This window comes from Oncorhynchus mykiss, chromosome 7 (genome assembly GCF_013265735.2).
Source record: "Oncorhynchus mykiss isolate Arlee chromosome 7, USDA_OmykA_1.1, whole genome shotgun sequence".
Classification (NCBI taxonomy): Eukaryota; Metazoa; Chordata; class Actinopteri; order Salmoniformes; family Salmonidae; genus Oncorhynchus; species Oncorhynchus mykiss.
This window is the reverse complement of record NC_048571.1, coordinates 77,445,349-77,466,292: the sequence shown is the minus strand read 5'-3', so window position 1 is coordinate 77,466,292 and position 20,944 is coordinate 77,445,349. Positions and strand designations below refer to the sequence as shown.

Here is a 20,944-nt window from a genome sequence, read left to right as displayed (position 1 = left end):
CTAGTGCACTATTTAGGGAATAGGGTGCCATTTAGTCATCATCAAGCTCTAGCTCCTCTTCCACTTGCCCTTTATTGGACTTATCTACCATGACTCAACCCTTCTCTACCATTACTCAACCCTTCTCTACCATTACTCATTTATCTACCATTACTCAACCCTTCTCTACCATTACTCATTTATCTACCATGACTCAACCCTTCTCTACCATTACTCATTTATCTACCATTACTCAACCCTTCTCTACCATTACTCATTTATCTACCATTACTCAACCCTTCTCCTCCATTACTCATTTATCTACCATTACTCAACCCTTCTCTACCATTACTCATTTATCTACCATTACTCAACCCTTCTCTACCATTACTCATTTATCTACCATGACTCAACCCTTCTCTACCATTACTCATTTATCTACCATTACTCAACCCTTCTCTACCATTACTCATTTATCTACCATTACTCAACCCTTCTCTACCATTACTCATTTATCTACCATTACTCAACCCTTCTCTACCATTACTCAACATTACTTTACCATTACACAACTTTTCTCTAACATTACTTAACGTTTCTCTGCCATTACTTAACACTTCCCTACCATTACTCATTACTCTTCCATTACTCAATGCTTCTTTACCATCTGCAGTGCTTAACGTTTATTTTCCAAAAAGCGGGTAAACATGACAGCGGGTAAACATGACAGCTCGTCACTAGACTCAAGTTTGATGTAATCATTGCGTGCTAGGAATACGTGACCAAATACTAAACTTTTGACTACATTAATAAACTGTAAGTGAATTTGTCCAAATAAGTAGGACTTCTTCAAATGGGGGGACTAGATATAGTCAGATCCGAAATGACTGGCATCCTTGATAAGGATGAGCAAAAATGACTCTAAAATAAATAATACAAGCACTGAGCTATATTGTATGCTAAACATTAGAAAATGATATTATTTTAAATGCTCAGAGAACGATATATTGTTAAACAAGTCATTTAAAAAAAATCCTCTATACAGAACCTTTCCAGATCCTTGATATCCTTAGTCTGGCTTAGAGCAATTATCCTTGCAAGGTGAGGTATTGAAAACAGAGGTGCCAATAATTTTGACCCCCTATCTTCTATAGAAAAAAACTATTACTTCTTAAACAAAATCTGTTTCTTTGAGCAATTGTATCAGCATAAAATAATGTTTTCTAATGTTTTTGAGCAAAAAATACAAACTCATACTACTCAACGATGCACCAAAAAAAGAGCCTATTAGTTTCCTCAAAAGCAAACAAAGAACAGCTCCATAATCATACAAATAAAATACACTACATAACAGTGTGTTATTCACTTTATGTATATAAACTGTATACAGTCTTTTTTACCAAAGGAGCCAATCATTTTGGACTTAAACGGTAAAACATATATGTGTGAAAATACCCTCAAACAAAAAGGGACATTCTGAACTGTTACTTCATATGAAACATTTGATTTTAATTCCAGAATACTGAGTATATAGACACATTAAGATTTTAGCTTCACTTTTCAAATACACACGGAGGTGCAATCCAGAATGCTGGTCCAGGATAATTATTTGCCTTTTCGATCACGATGAATAAGATGACATGAACGTGAACATGGGACCTGATCCTAGATCAGCACTACTCTGAGACACTTTATGAATATGGGGCTAGGACTGTAATTTAAGCACTAATGATATAAAAGTTGTATTTGCTTATATCATTAGTTTGGAGATTTGGGCAAATTAAACAAAATCATTTATTGTGATGAGAGGTTTTATCCTTGATTATAGACAGGGTGGTTTGATCTCTGAATGCTGATTGGCTGAAAGACCTGGTAAATCAGAAGTATACATGGGTATGTAAAAAAAAAAAAGTTTTACTGGTCTAATTACGTTAGTAACCAATTAGCAATTGGTAGCAATTAGGCACCTTGGGGGTTTGTGGTATATGGCCAATATACCATGGCTAAGGGCTGTGTCCCGCCTCCTGTCATGCAAAGAACAGTCCTTCACTGTGGTATATTGCCCATACTGTATACAACACCTCCTGGCCCGTATTGCTTGAATATAGCCTGTTTCATTCAGTTATGGGTTTTTTTAGATGGTGAAGGAAACATAAGGAAATAATATGTGCACATTGAAAAGCCACTAAATATGTACAAAATGACCCCATCAAAATGATCTCTGCAATTGGCAAATGAGCATAGGTTATCCACAGTCAGTGTTCATTTTGTGTTTGTAGCCCATGGCCACACTGCAAATCAGACAATGGAGTTCCAGCGTTTACATTGTTTATATATTGTGTTGTTTTCTCTAGTTTATGCCCTAATAAAAAATGTAGGATATTTTCATTTTTTATGTTGTCAGGTGGACGGAAAACGCTAAAGTAGGAAAATTGTGTTCATTTCAGATTCTTCTCTGCATTTCAATTGGCTTCTCAGAAGCAGGGTATCCTCAGCCACGCGCACATGCAGGGGCGAGCGCTCTAAGGATCATATCCTACACGCCCAGCACTGCAATGCTGCTACCTGGTAAAGGGCGAAAAAAATCTCCAACTCCAAGCTCCCCATGACAGTATTTATCCAGAATGGTCAAGAAATCCTGCACAGGCGGGGTTTACCCTGTTCCAGCTGTGGAGAAAAAGCTAAAAGTCGGCTTTGTCGGGCTAGAAGCTGGGGCTAGTACGGATTTAAACAGAGATGGGGCGCTGCTCATAGCAGGTGCCGACGCCGAGGCAACAAAGCGAGGCAGCATCCTTAGCAAACAGAGATCCAGTCTCTCTGGCAAACCGAAGCCTCCAAAGAGAAATGCATTCTACAGAAGAGTGCAGAATTTTCTTTATAATGTTTTGGAGAGACCAAGAGGATGGGCATTTATTTACCACGCATACGTGTAAGTTTCTGTTTTAGGCTATTTGTTTAAATGGGTTAAAAGCAAGCCTCCAACACTCATGTCTCGGGAAGCGTGAAAGCGCCTGAATCATTGTGTATTGTTTTGTTCTTTATAAATAGGCAGAGAAGACATGTCAAGACGACTGATTCATTCAGAGGTATGGTGGTGGGGCGTGCAATCAGTCAGCATTAATATATAGCTTTGGCGCGCACATAAATCATGTTGATATCGTCATCTTCTGTTCATTTACCATGTATGTAGCCTACGACATACACATACTTTATATGGGATGTGGTATATGCTATTTTTTTTCCTTTTTTCCACTACTTGGCATCGAGAAGTTACCTCAGACTTTATATATTGAAAATATTTCAATAGATCATTCCAAAGAACTGCTTCATATCAGGGCAAATAAATACCTCGGAAGTTTCATATTGAAATATGCCATTGCATATAATCTAGGGCTAGAATACACGAAATTATAGTGTGGTTTACGAATGTTATTCAAATTATGCAAAACTCCAGATATTTTAAGACATCTTGCCTTCCTGGAGTCTGACAGCGAATATTACATCAACACGAGTTGCTTCTTTCCAAGTGAAGGTTCGTTTATGTTGTTGACATAGCATACTTTATCAATATAAAATACAATCAATAGGCTACCTAGGCGATCATGCTTTTAGGAACGTGGACTGTGCATTTTTACATCAAAACATAAGCCTATGATATATTGGTGTGAATTCCTTAATTTACACAGATATGTCTCATGAAGAATTTTCAACGCTTTACGGTCACGATAGGATTTCCCTTTTTAACCATAGTTATTAGGTTACTCTCAGTCGATGTAATGTGATTCAGACTGAGCTAATTGAGCGTACTGCTGCAATCCTTTCAGGGCTTTTCTCAATTCAGCACCAAAAGCAGCTGGACAGCTCCGATAGCTGCTGCATTTATCTCGAAAACTACCGCATTTGTTCTGAGAGGCAAACATACAATGTAGCTAGTCTACATTAGACCTATGGTTACCATACAAACCAAATGATTGCATCACGGTGTTCTTTTTATTTTTATGTCTGTTTTGATTTGTTTTTCAATGGAGTATGGATATTTTTTGTACCAGAGGGGAATTCTGAACATTGAGCATAAAAGGATGAGAAAGCAGCGATCCTCGCAGACCTAGATTGTATTTATGTTGGTTCGTCTAATATATAATTTATACACTCTGTCTCTCCTTCTCCCCATCACTTACAGTACGTCCTGTTTTCTCTATAAATATCGTTGTGGGCTCAGTCAGAAACATGAGATTCACATCCACAGGCAGTTTCAATCTCTTTTTCACATAGACGAACACGGAATGTTTTTATCAAGTAGGCCTACTTGTATCCAATAATGCTGTTTCTCCCTCGCTTTCTTCTTCACATAGAGGAACACAATATACTTTCAGTAAGAAATGTACAGTTTCTCTTTCTCCTCCTCATAAACAAACACAGTAATAGGCTCATCAACATATTATTTCCCGGAAATGGATGACTATCTTTTGCCTAGCAAATGAATGGACGGTACTTCCAACACATCAGAATCATTCAGAGATTGCATAAAACATTGATTAGAGACAAATGAAAAGTTTTGTCACTGCTATGGGCGTTGTCACACTGGCAGAGTTGACAAACAGGCATCCTGTGGGAAACAGGCTAGTGGGTTCAGATACATTGGCATTTTTGTCCAGTGGTGAGATTTTGAACCTGGGCTGACCTGCCTAGGTGTGAAATTGTCAATATGGAAGATTTATTAAACAGACAAGCTCATGACAAGACACTTCAAACAACAGGCCTTTATCTAGCATAAAACCTCTATCTATTCCAAAAACAATAATTGTGAATGTACAATAGTCGTAACTGTTTTTTTGTTTCCTTGAACTTTGTGTTGCAGCTTGCACTGGTGTTACACAGACCGAACACCTGTTTCCCTGACCTACCCCTTTGTGTTGCCCAAATAAACACCTATGTACTGTGTGGTTGTGAGTGGGTGGGTGTGAGTGAGGGGGTGGGTGGGTGTATGCGTACTGGGTGTGACCAACCCAATGTCGAGGTATGATTTAGTTTACAGTGCTGGCCGGGAAACTGCTATGGTACCAAGGGGCTTGGAGTTCCAAGGGGTTCCCATTCCTCCTTGCAAAACAGCTCGAGCTCAGTGAGGTTGGATGGAGAGCATTTGTGAACAGCAGTTTTCAGTTCTTTCCACAGATTCTCGATTGGATTCAGGTCTGGACTTTGACTTGGCCATTCTAACACCTGGATATGTTTATTTTTGAACCATTCCATTGTAGATTTTGCTTTATGTTTTGGAACATTGTCTTGTTGGAAGACAAATCTCCGTCCCAGTCTCAGGTCTTTTGCAGACTCCATCAGGTTTTCTTCCAGAATGGTCCTGTATTTGGCTCCATCCATCTTCCCATAAATTTTAACCAACTTCCCTGTCCCTGCTGAAGAAAAGCAGGCCCAAACCATGATGCTGCCACCACCATGTTTGACAGTGGGGATGGTGTGTTCAGGGTGATGAGCTGTGTTGCTTTTACGCCAAACATAACGTTTTGCATTGTTGCCAAAAAGTTAAATTTTGGTTTCATCTGACCAGAGCACCTTCTTCCACATGTTTGGTGGGTCTCCCAGGTGGCTTGTGGCAAACTTTAACCAACACTTTTTATGAATATCTTTAAGAAATGGCGTTCTTCTTGCCACTCTTCCATAAAGGCCAGATTTGTGCAATATACGACTGATTGTTGTCCTATGGACAGAGTCTCCCACCTCAGCTGTAGATCTCTGCAGTTCATCCAGAGTGATCATGGGCCTCTTGGCTGCATCTCTGATCAGTCTTCTCCTTGTATGAGCTGAAAGTTTAGAGGGACGGCCAGGTCTTGGTAGATTTGCAGTGGTCTGATACTCCTTCCATTTCAATATTATCGCTTGCACAGTGCTCCTTGGGATGTTTAAAGCTTGGGAAATATTTTTGTATCCAAATCCGGCTTTAAACTTCTTCACAACAGTATCTCGGACCTGCCTGGTGTGTTCCTTGTTCTTCATGATGCTCTCGGCGCTTTTAACGGACCTCTGAGACTATCACAGTGCAGGTGCATTTATACGGAGACTTGATTACACACAGGTGGATTGTATTTATCATCATTAGTCATTTAGGTCAACATTGGATCATTCAGAGATCCTCACTGAACTTCTGGAGAGAGTTTGCTGCACTGAAAGTAAAGGGGCTGAATAATTTTGCACGCCCAATTTTTCAGTTTTTGATTTGTTAAAAAAGTTTGAAATATCCAATAAATGTCGTTCCACTTCATGATTGTGTCCCACTTGTTGTTGATTCTTCACAAAAAAATACAGTTTTATATCTTTATGTTTGAAGCCTGAAATGTGGCAAAAGGTCGCAAAGTTCAAGGGGGCCGAATACTTTCTTACTTTGGGCAAGGCACTGTATATATTCTTTGGAACCTGAAGGTAACATTGAGAAGGCTTAATCGCAGCTTTAGCGGTGTGAAGACAGAATGTCAACATCATCCGTCTGGCAAAAAGGCTGTGGGCCAAGTGCCTGCCTAATGAGGCTGAAAAACAGTGACTCCCATTGGCTAAGGTACTATCAGAACCAGTCAACCACCTGTACCGAAGTACAAGGGAACAGTGGTGGAAAAAGTACCCAATTGTCATACTTGAGTAAAAGTAAAGATACCTTAATATAGAACCAGGAACAGATGTAGCCCTTGGTTCACTCCAGACCTGACTGCCCTTGACCAGCGCAAAAACATCATGTGACGTTCTGCATTAGCATCAAATAGCCCCTGCGATATGCAACTTTTCAGGTACGTTAGGAACTAATATGCACAGGCAGTTAGGAAAGCAAAGGCTAGCTTTTTCAAACAGAAATTTGCATCCTGTTGCACAAACTCCAAAAAGTTCTGAGACACTGTAAAGTCCATGGAGAGTAAGAACACCTCCTCGCAGCTGCCTGCTGCACTGAGGCTAGGAAACACTGTCACCACTGGTAAATCCACGATAATTGAACATTTCAATAAGAATTTTTCTACGGCTGGCCATGCTTTCCACCTGCCTACCCCTACCCCGGTCAACTGCCCTGCACCCCCCACAGCAACTTGCCCAAGCCTCCCCCATTTCTCCTTCACCCAAATCTAGATAGCTGATGTTCTGAAAGAACTGCAAAATCTGGACCCCTACAAATCAGCTGGGCTAGACAATCTGGACCGTCTCAATACCGTCTGACCGTCTCTAGACAATTATCCGCCACAATTGTTGCAACCCCTATTACTAGTCTGTTCAACCTCTCTTTTGTATCATGAGATCCCCAAAGATTGGAAAGCTGCTGCGGTCATCCCCCTCTTCAAAGGGGGATGCACCCTAGACCCAAACTGTTACAGACCTATATCCATCCTACCCTGCCTTTCTAAGGTCTTCGAAAGCCAAGTTAACAAACAGATCCCAGACGATTTCGAATCCCACAGTACCTTCTCCACAATCTGGTTTCCGAGCTGGTCATGGGTGCACTTCAGCCAAGCTCAAGGTCCTAAACGATATCCTAACCGCCATTGATAAAAGACAATATTGTGCAGCCGTATTCATCAACCTGGCCAAGGCTTTCGACTCTGTCAATCATCGCATTCTTATTGGGAGCCTTCGTTTCTCAAATGACTGCCTCGCCTGGTTCACCAACTACTTCTCAGAGTTCAGTGTGTCAAATCGGAGGGCCTGTTGTCCGGACCTCTGGCAGTCTCTATGGGGGTATCACAGGGTTCAATTCTTGATCTGACTCTTTTAGCTGTATACAGAAATGATGTTGCTTTTGCTGCTGATAATTCTCTGATCCACCTCTACCCAGACAACACCGTATACTTTTGTATACTGCTGGCTCTTCTTTGGACACTGTGTTAACTAACCTCCAGACAAGCTTCAATGCCATAAAACACTCCTTCCATGGCCTCCAACTGCTCTTAAATGCAAGTAAAACTAAATGCATACTCTTCAACTGATCGCTGCCCGCACCTGCCCGCCCGTCTAGTATCACTACTCTGGACGGTTCTGTATGAGTGAAGGATGGTTTGTTGCGAAATAGGAAGCCGATTCTAGATTTAATTTTGGATTGGAGATGCTTAATGTGAGTCTGGAAGGAGAGTTTACAGTCTAACCAGACAACTACAAATACCTAGGTACCTCCTTCCAGACTCACATTAAGCAACTCCAATCCAAAATTAAATTTAGAATCAGCTTCCTATTTCGCAACAAAGCATCCTTTACTCATGCTGCCGAACATACCCTCGTAAAACTGACTATCCTACCAATCCTTGACTTCGGTGATGTCATTTACAAAATAGCCTCCAACACTATACTCAACTAATTGGATGCAGTCTATAAAGGTGCCATCCGTTTTGTCACCAAAGCCCCATATACTACCCACCACTGCAACCTGTATGCTCTCGTTGGCTGGCCCTCACTTATTTTTCGTTGCCAGACCCACTGGCTCCAGGTCATCTATAAGTCTTTGCTAGGTAAAGCCCACCTTATCTCAGCTCACTGGTCACCATAGCAGCACCCACCCGTAGCACGCGCTCCTGCAGGTATAATTCACTGGTCACCACAAAGCCAATTCCTCCTTTGGCTGCCTTTCCTTCCAGTTCTCTGCTGCCAATAACTGAAACAAACTGCAAAAATCACTAAAGCTGGAGACCCATATCTCCCTCACTAACTTTAAGCATCAGCTGTCAGAGCAGCTTACAGATCATTGCACCTGTACATAGCCCATCTGTAAATAGCCCACCAAACTACCTCATCACCATATTGTTATTTTTTGTTGTTGCGCCTTTACACCCCAGTATCTCTACTTGCACATTCATCTTCTGCACATCTATTACTCCAGTGTTTAATTGCTTTATTGTGATTTATTTCACCACAATGGCCTATTTATTGCCTTACCTCCCTAATCTTACTTAATTTGCATACACTGTATATAGACTTTTCTATTGTACGTTTGTTTATTTCATGTGTTGTTGTTTATGTCGCACTGCTTTGCTTCATCTTGGCCAGGTGCAGTTGTAAATGACAACTTGTTTTCAACTGGCCTTCCTGGTTAAATAAAGGTGAAATAAAAAAATATCTAGAAAATGACTCAAGTAAAAGTGAAAGTCACCCAGTAAAATAGTACTTGAGTAAAAGTCTAAAAGTATTTGGTTTGACATATACTTAAGTATCAAAAGTAAATGTAATTGCAAAAATATACTTAAGTATCAAAATGAAAAGTATAAATCATTTCAAATTCCTTATATTAAGCAAACCAGACGGCACAATTTTCTAGTTTTTATGTATTGTTGGATGGCTAGTGGCACACTCCAACACTCGGACATCATTTACAAACAAAGCATGTATGCTTAGTGAGTCTGCCAGATCAGAGGCAGTAGGGATGACCAAGAATGTTCTCTTGATAAGTGTGTGAATTTGACCATTTTCCTGTACTGCTAAGCATTCAAAATGTTACAAGTACTTTTTGGTGTCAGGGAACATTTATGTAGAAAAAAGTAAAGGACACATACCCCCAAAAACTACTTAGGTAGTACTTTAAAGTGTTTTATTAAATAATTTACACCACTGCAAGGGAGATACATTATGTTACAAGTGGTAGTGTGGTAATCTAGTTCCCAGACACTTCCCCTCAATGCTTTGTCCAATAGCCTGTGGATGAGGGTTGTAGTGTGGTAATCTAGTTCCCAGACACTTCCGCCCAGTGATTTGCCTAATAGCCTGTGGATGAGGGTTGTAGTGTAGCAACACTTTACTGAAAGCCAACCGGTATAATGTATTTCAGACTTTCTAATTAAGCGATAAGTCACAAGGGGGTGTGGTACATGGCCAATATACCATGGCGAAGGGCTGTTCTTAGGCACGAAGCAATGCTATGTGGTATATTGGCCATATTCCACAAACCCCTGAGGTGCCTTATTGCTATTATAAACTGGTTATCAACGTAATTATAGCAGTGACAATAAATGTTTTGTAATACCCATGGTATATGGTCTGATATACTACGGTTTTCAGCCAATCAGCAATCAGGGCTCGAACCACCCAGAATATAATGTCTGATAATGATCCTGACTATATATTGGCCATTTTGAGTCAGTTGAAAATGTCCTGCATAGAGAGACACAGCATATTATAAACCTTATTATAATACATTATAAAGGCTCATGAAGGCTTATAACAAGTTCTAAAGGATTATAGCTGAAAGGCCTTAAGTAAGTCCCACTGGTAGTTTTACAGTATATTTTATTCTATAGTTGTGTGTGTGTTTGAACTATGTACGAAGTTGTACATCTATGGGTGTGCACCTGTACTGACATGCAGTACATGTGTCTGTGTGCCTGGCACTGCATAGGTGTGTTCGGCAGCTTGGACTGGTCAATTTGGTTTATGGCTAAGCTGTGTGCAACCAAGAATGACATCTTCATGTCTGCCCCTCAGAGCCGCTGGTCACTCCTCACAGAAAGGCCATCAATTGTTCCATTGAGGAACCTATCCAGTGTTGTGCGATAAACACACCGCTAATGAGGCGAGAAGACGCTAGACGAGGCGAGAAGACGCTAGACGAGGCGCTAGACGAGGCGAGAAGATGCTAGACGAGGCGAGAAGACGCTAGACGAGGCGAGAAGACGCTAGACGAGGCGAGAAGACGCTGGACGAAGCGAGAAGACGCTGGACGAAGCGAGAAGACGCTGGACGAAGCGAGAAGACGCTGGACGAAGCAAGATGCGAGACGGGGCGAGAAGACGCTAGACGAAGCGAGATGCGAGACGAGACACTAGACGAGGCGAGAAGACATTAGACGAGGCGAGACGCTAGACGAGGCGAGAAGACGCGAGACGAGGCGAGAAGACGCTAGACGAGGCGAGAAGACGTTAGACGAGGCGAGAAGACGCTAGACGAGGCGAGAAGACGCTAGACGAGGCGAGAAGACGCTAGACGAGGCGAGAAGACGCTAGACGAAGCGAGAAGACGCTGGACGAAGCGAGAAGACGCTAGACGAGGCGAGATGCGAGACGAGACACTAGACGAGGCGTGAAGACATTAGACGAGGCGAGACGCTAGACGAGGCGAGAAGACGCTGGACGAAGCGAGAAGACGCTAGACGAGGCGAGAAGACGCTAGACGAGGCGAGAAGACGCTAGACAAAGCGAGAAGACGCTAGACGAGGCGAGAAGACGCTAGACGAAGCGAGATGCGAGACGAGACACTAGACGAGGCGAGAAGACATTAGACGAGGCGAGACGCTAGACGAGGCGAGAAGACGCTAGACGAGGCGAGAAGACGCGAGACGAGGCGAGAAGACGCTAGACGAGGCGAGAAGACGCTAGACGAAGCGAGATGCAAGAAGACGCTAGACGAGGCGAGAAGACGTTAGACGAGGCGAGAAGACGCTAGACGAGGCGAGAAGACGCTAGACGAGGCGAGAAGACGCTAGACGAGGCGAGAAGACGCTAGACGAGGCGAGAAGACGCTAGACGAGGCGAGAAGACGCTAGACGAGGCGAGAAGACACTAGACGAGGCGAGAAGACGTTAGACGAGATGAGACTGTGATGGAGAAAAGGTTTGGCCGGCTTCTGAGTAGTTTCCCCCATTACTGTTCGGTTTCATAAGACCATTCAGAATAAGCCTATGCTGACTTGGTGGGTTTTGTGTTAGGTGCTATGGTAACCCTGACTGCATTTACATGGAGTGTTCAAATTGAAGGCTTGAAGGAAAGTCTTAAAATTGATAGCAAATTATTCAGAAGGCCAATATGTGTTATTAATTGAAAATAGGCCTACGCTACCACTCCCAGTGTCAAGCCATTATGCTGATCTAGGGTCAGGTCCCCATTCTTTTTCATTCTGATTTTAAAAGGCATAACAGATCCTAGATCAGCAGTCCTACTCTGAGACACTATGATTACAGGCCTTGGAGTCCTCGATTTCTACCCTTATCGTCCCTTTCTAGTCCAAGATGCCGCTGTATCCTTAAAAGTCTTCTGCGGATGTATTCTAGGCCAGATTGTGCTAAGATAGGCTGTAATTACATAGCCTATTTGGAGACTAATACTACATGATGCATACATGCAAAACTTGTGGTTCTCTCACCTGATGTAAAACAGGCTAAAAATAACTCTGTGACGATAGTGCTCAATCGTCGTGACTTGTTTCCTCCGAGAATACGTCTGGCCTTGCAACTCATTCTTTAGACCAGTGGTTCCTAACCTTTTTTGAACCGTGGTACACTTTGATTGGATAAAAAATTCTGTGTCACACCTAAACCTTTCCTTATATACTTAGTGGCAATGACCTTCATCTGATCTATACTGAAAATATATATTTTTTTGTGTGAAAGAGTGTCCAGCAAATCTCTGATAGAAATCTCTGATAGAAATAAAAATGTATAGTTCTGGTAAAATAGGTCTCAGAGGACAGTGTGGTAAGTTGAGAGACATTTTTTACATTCAGCATCACTCCATCAAGGGAATTATATATTGAACAAAAAAAACGCAACATGCAACAATTTCAATAATTTTGCTAAATTACAGTTCATATAAGTAAATCAGTCAATTTAAATACATATATTAGGCTCTAATCTATGGATTTTACATGACTGGGCAGGGGCACAGCCACAGGTGGGCCTGAGAGAGCATAGGCCCACCCACTGGGGAGCCAGGCCCAGCCAATCAGAATGAATTTTTCCTCACAAAAGGGATTTATTGCAGACAGAAATACTCCTCAGTTTCATCAGCTGTCCAAATGGCTAGTCTCAGATGATCCGGCAGGTGAAGAAGCCAGATGTGGAGGTCCTGGGCTGGCGTGGTTACACGTGGTCTGTGGTTGTGAGGCCTGTTGGACATACTGCCAAATTCTCTAAAATGGCTTATGGTCCATTCTCTGGCAACAGCTCTGGTGGACATTCCTGCAATCAGCATGCCATTTGCACGCTATCTCAAAACTTGAGACATCTGTGGCATTGTGTTGTGTGACAAACCTGCACATTTTAAAGTGGCCTTTAATTGTCCACCAGCACAAGGTGTACCTGTGTAATGATCATGCTGTTTAATTAGCTTCTTGATATGCCACACCTGTCAGATGGATGGATAATCTTGGCAAATGGGAAATGTTCACTAAGAGGGATGTAAACACATTTCTGCACAAAATTTGAGATAAATACGCTTTCTGTGCGTATGGAACATTTCTGGAATCTTTTATTTCAGCTCATGACCAACACTTTCCGTGTTGCGTTTTATATTTTTGTTCAGTATAGTATTCTTCCTTTAACAAAGATATATATATATATATATATATATATATATATATATATATATATATACACACACACATATATTTCAGGATGTTGTGTATTCGTGGAAATAATCAGAATTCATGTAAATGTTAGTTTTAGAAACATAGCTTGTCCAAAAGAAAGTGTTCTCTTGGCACAACTGACTCTATTAAAACCATGACTATCTTTATTTCCTTAATGCAATTCAACATGATCAAAATCACTTTTTTGTTTTAATCATTTGAATAATATTTGAACACATGTGTAACACCTTTAAAAACATAGGACCTTTAAAAACATTTAAAAACATTTAACATAGGACAGGCCCTGTTGTTACCTCATATTCCAGTGATAATGCCTTGCATTACGCCTGGGATAAAAACATTTACATTTTCTCAACTTATAAGCATCATGAAATCAATAATTTGCTAACATTGGATAACATTCATATATTGTCCATCTCTGAAACTGACTTAGATAATTCCTTTGATGATACAGCAGTAGCAATATAGGGATATATGATCTCCGGAAGAGACAGGAATGCCTATGGGGGAGGTGTTGTTAGATTAGTGTGACTTTCCTTGTCTATCAGTGACCCAGGAAGAGTAGCTGCTGCTTCTTCAAAAGCTAATGGGGATCCAAATAAACAATACAAAAATAAACATATTTTTCACTATATAAGCCCACACAGCTACGAGGAAGCTCATGCTAGGTTTAAGACCTAATATTGAAGCTTGTAGAGACCCCAACTTATGTAGAAAAACAATCTTAAAATTATCTACTTAAGTTTAGATACAAGCATCATGAAACCTCAAACACTAAAAATTAATTAGACTTGTTGAAAATCTTTTTTTTTTTTTCACCTAACTTGCTTACCACTTTTTCCATGTGTTTTTTAAAATTATGATCTCTTCCTAAATATTTGGTCAAATTATTAATTTTGTGTATGGTTTCCTAGAATCAAGGGTGGCTAAGTTTACCTCTTTGGCTCAACACCCCACTTTCCCTACTTTTGAACGGAAAGATCTATAGATCTATAGTTGTCTGCATTGTAAAGATCCAACCACAGACACAAAGCCATTCTCCCTTTGTTTCTATGGGAGATGCTGTGGTACTGATAAGCATCACCAGACTTGCCTGTGATAATGGTTCTCACAGGCAAAGTCCAATTGTACACATTACTGTGCTTGTGTTGCGCGCCCCTCAAATTATACAAATGCAACAGCTCCAGCACACCGGACAAGAAACAACAATCCAGATGTAACCATGTGTGCCACTCAATGTATTATCTGATTGCTATTCTTTCTATTGGCACTGATGTTCCCCAGTCAAAATCCCACGTTCATTCCACAGGTCACGTTTTTTTTTAAATGATTAAGGCACACCAGTGTGTAGCGGCACACCGGTTGAAAACCACTGCATTAGACGTGACCAATTAACCACTTGTATGGAGAAAGGTGTGCTCAAGTGTTTGACGAGTGTGTCAAAACAGACGCCATTACGGAGTTGACAGTTATTACGTAGGTGACAAGTACTTGACAGGCACAATTTTTAAGTGTGTGTGTGTACATTTGAGTATTTGTACTAGTGTCTGCTTGGGTTTGCATAATTGAGGCTGTGCCTACGTTGCAATGTGCTAACACACTGTGCATGGAGACAAACAGACCCAATGTTGCAACTTGCTGCAGCAGTTGACAGGTGTCAGCCTGCCTCCTGTACATTACATCAAAGGTTAGTTCAAAGGTTAGAGACGCCTCTGTCAAAACCAGAAAACCTCCAGAAATGTCACCCTGCACTCCACACACACACACACCTCAGAGTCGACCCAACACCTATCACACTCCATGGCCAAGCACATCTGAGGTGTTTGTGGATACGTGCCCAAGAGATACTGCCACATGCTCGGAATATCCAAACAGCCGGCTTCTCTTACCTTCAGAATGAGACACATCTTTAAGCCATCTTTCAAATCCCCACTCCACCGTTTCCAGCTGAAGGGAGGTGTGAAAGCTCAGGGACTGTTGAATAATTAGTATTTGCATGAGTTTTGAATGTGGACATGTTTATCACAGAGAGGAATTAAGAAGTAAAAAACATTGTTAACACAATACATTTAATCTCATGGATGGTCAGATTCTGTATGAACTTGAGGGGTTAGATTTCTCCAGCCCCCTCCCTCAGCTGTTTACCAAAACAGAGGCAGGGTTACCGCTTTGTTGTTTGAACCGCAGATTGCCCAAAGAAGGCTATATGCTCATGAAATTAAATGGATACAGCAGGGATTTCAGATTTTATTCTAACTTTTTCCCCCTATCATTTGATTTAAGTAAATTATTAATTTCACTGCTGTTATTCTTTGCATAACCATTTGGGTTTCACGAAACAGCTGTTTCTAACAGTGGGTTCCGTTTTCATGGAGGTCTTTTCAGAACACTTCCTGTTTTGTTTTAACTGCCATTGTCTTAGTCATACGAACGTAAAGGCCCTGGTCAAAAGTGGTGCACTATACAGGGTGAGTAGTGCACTATATAGGGAATAGGGTGAGTAGTGCACTATATAGGGAATAGGGTGAGTAGTGCACTATATAGGGAATAGGGTGAGTAGTGCACTATATAGGGAATAGGGTGAGTAGGGCACTATATAGGGAATAGGGTGAGTAGTGCACTATATAGGGAATAGGGTGAGTAGGGCACTATATAGGGAATAGGGTGAGTAGTGCACTATATAGGGTGAGTGGGGCACTATATAGGGAATAGGGTGAGTAGTGCACTACATAGGGAATAATGTGAGTAGTGTACTACATAGGGAATAGGTTGAGTAGTGTACTACATAGGGAATAGGGTGAGTAGTGATCTGCATAAGGAATAGGGTGAGTAGTTTACTACATAGGGAATAGGGTGAGTAGTGCACTACATAGGGAATATGGTGAGTAGTGCACTACATAGGGAATATGGTGAATAGTGCACTACATAGTTGAGTAGGGTGCTATTTGGAACCTTGGCCATACTGTTTTCCTTTTCTAGGCAGGTGCCTGGAAATCTATATTTGTTGTTAATTTGAACATAATATGGTCTGAGGGGTCAAGTCATCTGTTGAAGCCCTGTACAGTATATTGACCACAGCCTTATGAGCTGTAATCAATGCCTCTGTCCTCAGAGGTGGTTGTGTCAAGGATAGAGCAAACACATATACTGTACACACACACACCTGAAATATGTAGCACCTCATCAAGGTCATAGCTTAGGGACTGCCAGACAGCATCAACCCATGTTACAACTTATTACAACATACCTGTATAGCACAGGTGGCTGGTGGCACCTTAATTGGGAAGGACGAGCTGGCTCACAGTAATGGCTGGAACAGAATGAATGGATTGGTATCAAACACATCAAACACATGTGTTTCCATGTGTTTGATATCTTTCCATTCACACCATTCCAGCCATTATGACCTGTCCTCCCCTCACCAGCCTCCCGTGCCGTATACCAAACCCATCTTGATAACACTTCACTTTCTAAAACAATCCTATCGTACAAGTAGCTTTCGATTCTAAGTAGAGTGGTTTTTAACTGTCATTCTTCATGAATCCTTCCCATGTTCGTCATTGACCATCAGAATGCATGGTTCATTATCATATTCTCAATTTGCTCCTTCAGGCTTATGCTACTCCAACCTCACATGCCGAAAACTGACCGATCGATCGTTCCAGCGAGCAACTCTCTCTGAGTTCAAAGCGGGCCTCCATTTTTAACTGGGCTGTGTTCGACATGTACAAAAACACTTCGGACAGAAAAGTTGGTGGCGGTGGCACCAATTAGCTCGGTCTCCTCAAATCCAATCGGAGGTTTCAGCGAAGTCACTGGGCCCAGATGAGAGCGCTGACCTTCAACCTCGTATTCCCTGCTGGAGAGCGCTTTTCCGTGAACTAATTTGCATGGCGGAGATGTACAGGGTATGCTGAGGGGAATGTAGCTTAATGTTATCACTGTGTTTCAGCAGAACCAAAAGACCTGGACTGCAGTTGAGATTACATTAAAAGTACATAGTAGCTGCCTCCCAAGTGGCGCGGTGGTCCAAGGCACTGCGTCGCAGTGCCAGCTGTGCCGCTAGAGATTCTGGTTCGAGTTCAGGCTCTGTCGCAGCCGGCCGCGACCGGGAGACCCATGGGACAGCGTACAATTGGCCCAGCGTCGTGCGGGTTAGGGGAGGGTTTGGCCGGCAGGGATGTCTTGTCCCATCGCGCACTAGCGACTCCTGGGGCGGGCCGGGCGCAGTGCACACTGACACTGTCGCCAGTTGTACGGTGTTTCATCCGACACATTGGTGCGGGCTGTCTTCCGGGTTAAGTGGGCATTGTGTCAAGAAGCAGTGCAGCTCAGCTGGGTTGAGTTTCGGAGGACACACTGCTCTCGACCTTCGCCTCTCCCGAATCCGTACGGGAGTTGCAGTGATGAGACGAGACTGTAACTACCAATTGGATACCTCGAAGTTGGGGAGAAAACGGGGAACATTTTTTGTTGTTGTTATGAATCAAAATAAAAGTACATAGTAGCTGCATTAGCTGATTGCTGCTTAACTCCAGACAGTGTCACTGGGAGAAATTAAAAACAAACATGCCTACACACAGACAGACAAACACATACACACCCAAGTGAGAAGTGACTGCAGGGTTATCTGTTATTTTATTTGTGCATTGAGTTATTTTGATCCACTGCCCCCGTGCTGTTCGTTGGATCACTGTGGGGGCTTGTGTGGAGTGCAGTCGTTTTCTCTTTGTATTCCCTCTCTATATCTCTTTAATTTTCACCTTCTCTGTCTTTCTATGTCTCCTTTTTCGCTCTCTCCCTCTCTTGCCCCCCCCCCCCCCCCCCCCCCCCTTATCCTCCACGGCGCTGGTAGAGATGCTGTGCTGCAGGTCTGAGACAGGCTAGACTTGTCCTCTGGCTCTCTGTACTCCCTGTGCTGCTATTGCTGCTGCTGAGTGGGCTGTATTTCTTCCAGCCTGTCTGGCAGCATCTGTCTGAGCCCTAGACGAGATGGTGTGATGGCTTACTGTAGCCCACCCCACTGACACTGTGAGGGAAGAAGAGCAGCCTTCTATTGCAAAAACGACCCCAGGAATGGGTTTATCAATGACCAGAGCCTGGTGATATCTGAGAGAGAGCGCGATGGAGAGAGACCATTCTCTAGGACCCAGACTAATACCTTAAGAGGGAGATAAGCGATACAAAAGGAAAAGGAATCCTTCAACCCTGCAGCTCATCCTCTACAGAGGAGCAGGCCCAGACAGAGGAGCAGGCCCAGACAGAGGAGCAGGCCCAGACAGAGGAGCAGGCCCAGACAGAGGAGCAGGCCCAGACAGAGGAGCAGGCCCAGACAGAGGAGTAGGCCCAGACAGAGGAGCATGCCCAGACAGAGGAGCATGCCCAGACAGAGGAGCATGCCCAGACAGAGGAGCATGCCCAGACAGAGGAGCAGGCCCAGACAGAGGAGCAGGCCCAGACAGAGGAGTAGGCCCAGACAGAGGAGTAGGCCCAGACAGAGTAGTAGGCCCAGACAGAGTAGTAGGCCCAGACAGAGGAGCAGGCCCAGACAGAGGAGCAGGCCCAGACAGAGGAGCAGGCCCAGACAGAGGAGCAGGCCCAGACAGAGGAGTAGGCCCAGACAGAGGAGCATGCCCAGACAGAGGAGCAGGCCCAGACAGAGGAGCAGGCCCAGACAGAGGAGCAGGCCCAGACAGAAGAGCAGGCCCAGACAGAGGAGCAGGCCCAGACAGAGGAGTAGGCCCAGACAGAGGAGCATGCCCAGACAGAGGAGCATGCCCAGACAGAGGAGTAGGCCCAGACAGAGGAGCAGGCCCAGACAGAGGAGCAGGCCCAGACAGAGGAGTAGGCCCAGACAGAGGAGCAGGCCCAGACAGAGTAGTAGGCCCAGACAGAGTAGTAGGCCCAGACAGAGTAGTAGGCCCAGACAGAGGAGCAGGCCCAGACAGAGGAGCATGCCCAGACAGAGTAGTAGGCCCAGACAGAGTAGTAGGCCCAGACAGAGGAGCAGGCCCAGACAGAGGAGCAGGCCCAGACAGAGGAGTAGGCCCAGACAGAGGAGTAGGCCCAGACAGAGTAGTAGGCCCAGACAGAGTAGTAGGCCCAGACAGAGGAGCAGGCCCAGACAGAGGAGTAGGCCCAGACAGAGTAGTAGGCCCAGACAGAGTAGTAGGCCCAGACAGAGGAGCAGGCCCAGACAGAGTAGTAGGCCCAGACAGAGGAGCAGGCCCAGACAGAGTAGTAGGCCCAGACAGAGGAGCAGGCCCAGACAGAGGAGTAGGCCCAGACAGAGTAGTAGGCCCAGACAGAGTAGTAGGCCCAGACAGAGGAGCAGGCCCAGACAGAGGAGTAGGCCCAGACAGAGTAGTAGGCCCAGACAGAGGAGCAGGCCCAGACAGACGAGCAGGCCCAGACAGAGGAGCAGGCCCAGACAGAGGAGCAGGCCCAGACAGAGGAGTAGGCCCAGACAGAGTAGTAGGCCCAGACAGAGGAGCAGGCCCAGACAGAGGAGCAGGCCCAGACAGAGGAGCAGGCCCAGACAGAGGAGCAGGACCAGACAGAGGAGCAGGCCCAGACAGAGGAGCAGGCCCAGACAGAGGAGCAGGCCCAGACAGAGGAGCAGGCCCAGACAGAGGAGCAGGCCCAGACAGAGTAGTAGGCCCAGACAGAGGAGCAGGCCCAGACAGAGGAGCAGGCCCAGACAGAGGAGCAGACCCAGACAGAGGAGCAGGCCCAGACAGAGGAGCAGGCCCAGACAGAGGAGCAGGCCCAGACAGAGGAGCAGGACCAGACAGAGGAGCAGGCCCAGACAGAGTAGTAGGCCCAGACAGAGGAGTAGGCCCAGACATGAAACGGAGCATGGTTTGGTTTACATCCTGTATGTCTCCAGCTCAGCCTATGGCGCTTTAGGCTATATTCCTATTCTGTACCCTGTCCTGAAGTGTGCACTCATACACTCTCCCTCATAGATTTACTAAATATTGGACTGGTGTGAGGAATATGGTTGAAACTCCCTGCAGCCATGCTTGCATTATCTGTTATTAGACCATGATCTGTTTATAATTAAGCAGGTTCCATTGACCCAAGTTTATTAGCCAAACGCAGTGTCATGACTAAAAAACATCAATTTTGAGTAAGTTTAAATGTTGGTATCCAGAAATATAATACCATATAATAATACCTATTACAATACATTGTAAAGATTCATACATGCTTATAAAAGGTTAAAAGGATTATAGCCTAGGTTTTAAGTAGTAGGACAAACTTTTTTCTATCTCTCTTTTCTCATCCCCGATACAGCACTGTTCATCCAATGATTCATCAGTTTATATCTTCAAATGGCTTTAAGCGCACTGACGTGGGATGTTTCATCTACGTACTAGACAACTGTTTCCACGTAGTCGAAGGTGTCTAATGAGTCTGCAGCGACTCTGTGCTAGAGCACTGGTTGTACTATCTGTCTACATCCACAAATGGCACCCTATTCCCTACATAGTTCACTACGTTTGACCGAGGCCCACAGTGTGAACAATGTACTTTAAAGGGAAATAGCGTGCCATTTGTGACTCAGCCGCTGTCCTGGTGACGAGGCGCTACCCATTTTCCCTTGTTGAAAATTTTATGCATCACACATTGA

At 43.8% G+C, this 20,944-nt stretch overlaps 1 protein-coding gene across 4 annotated transcripts in view; it reads left to right on the top strand.

Moving 5' to 3' along the window:
* Positions 1-2,475: 2,475 nt before the first annotated feature.
* Positions 2,476-20,944, top strand: part of LOC110528538 (potassium voltage-gated channel subfamily KQT member 2-like) — a 58,930-nt gene continuing 40,461 nt past the window's right edge. For 3 of the 4 annotated variants that reach the window (XM_036984113.1, XM_021610654.2, XM_036984112.1), the window contains exon 1: positions 2,476-2,908. In XM_036984113.1, coding sequence (XP_036840008.1) covers positions 2,604-2,908 — 305 coding nt within the window. In that variant the 5' untranslated portion in view covers positions 2,476-2,603. The remainder of the gene's footprint in view (positions 2,909-20,944) is intronic. The other variant, XM_021610655.2, reaches the window with a different exon arrangement.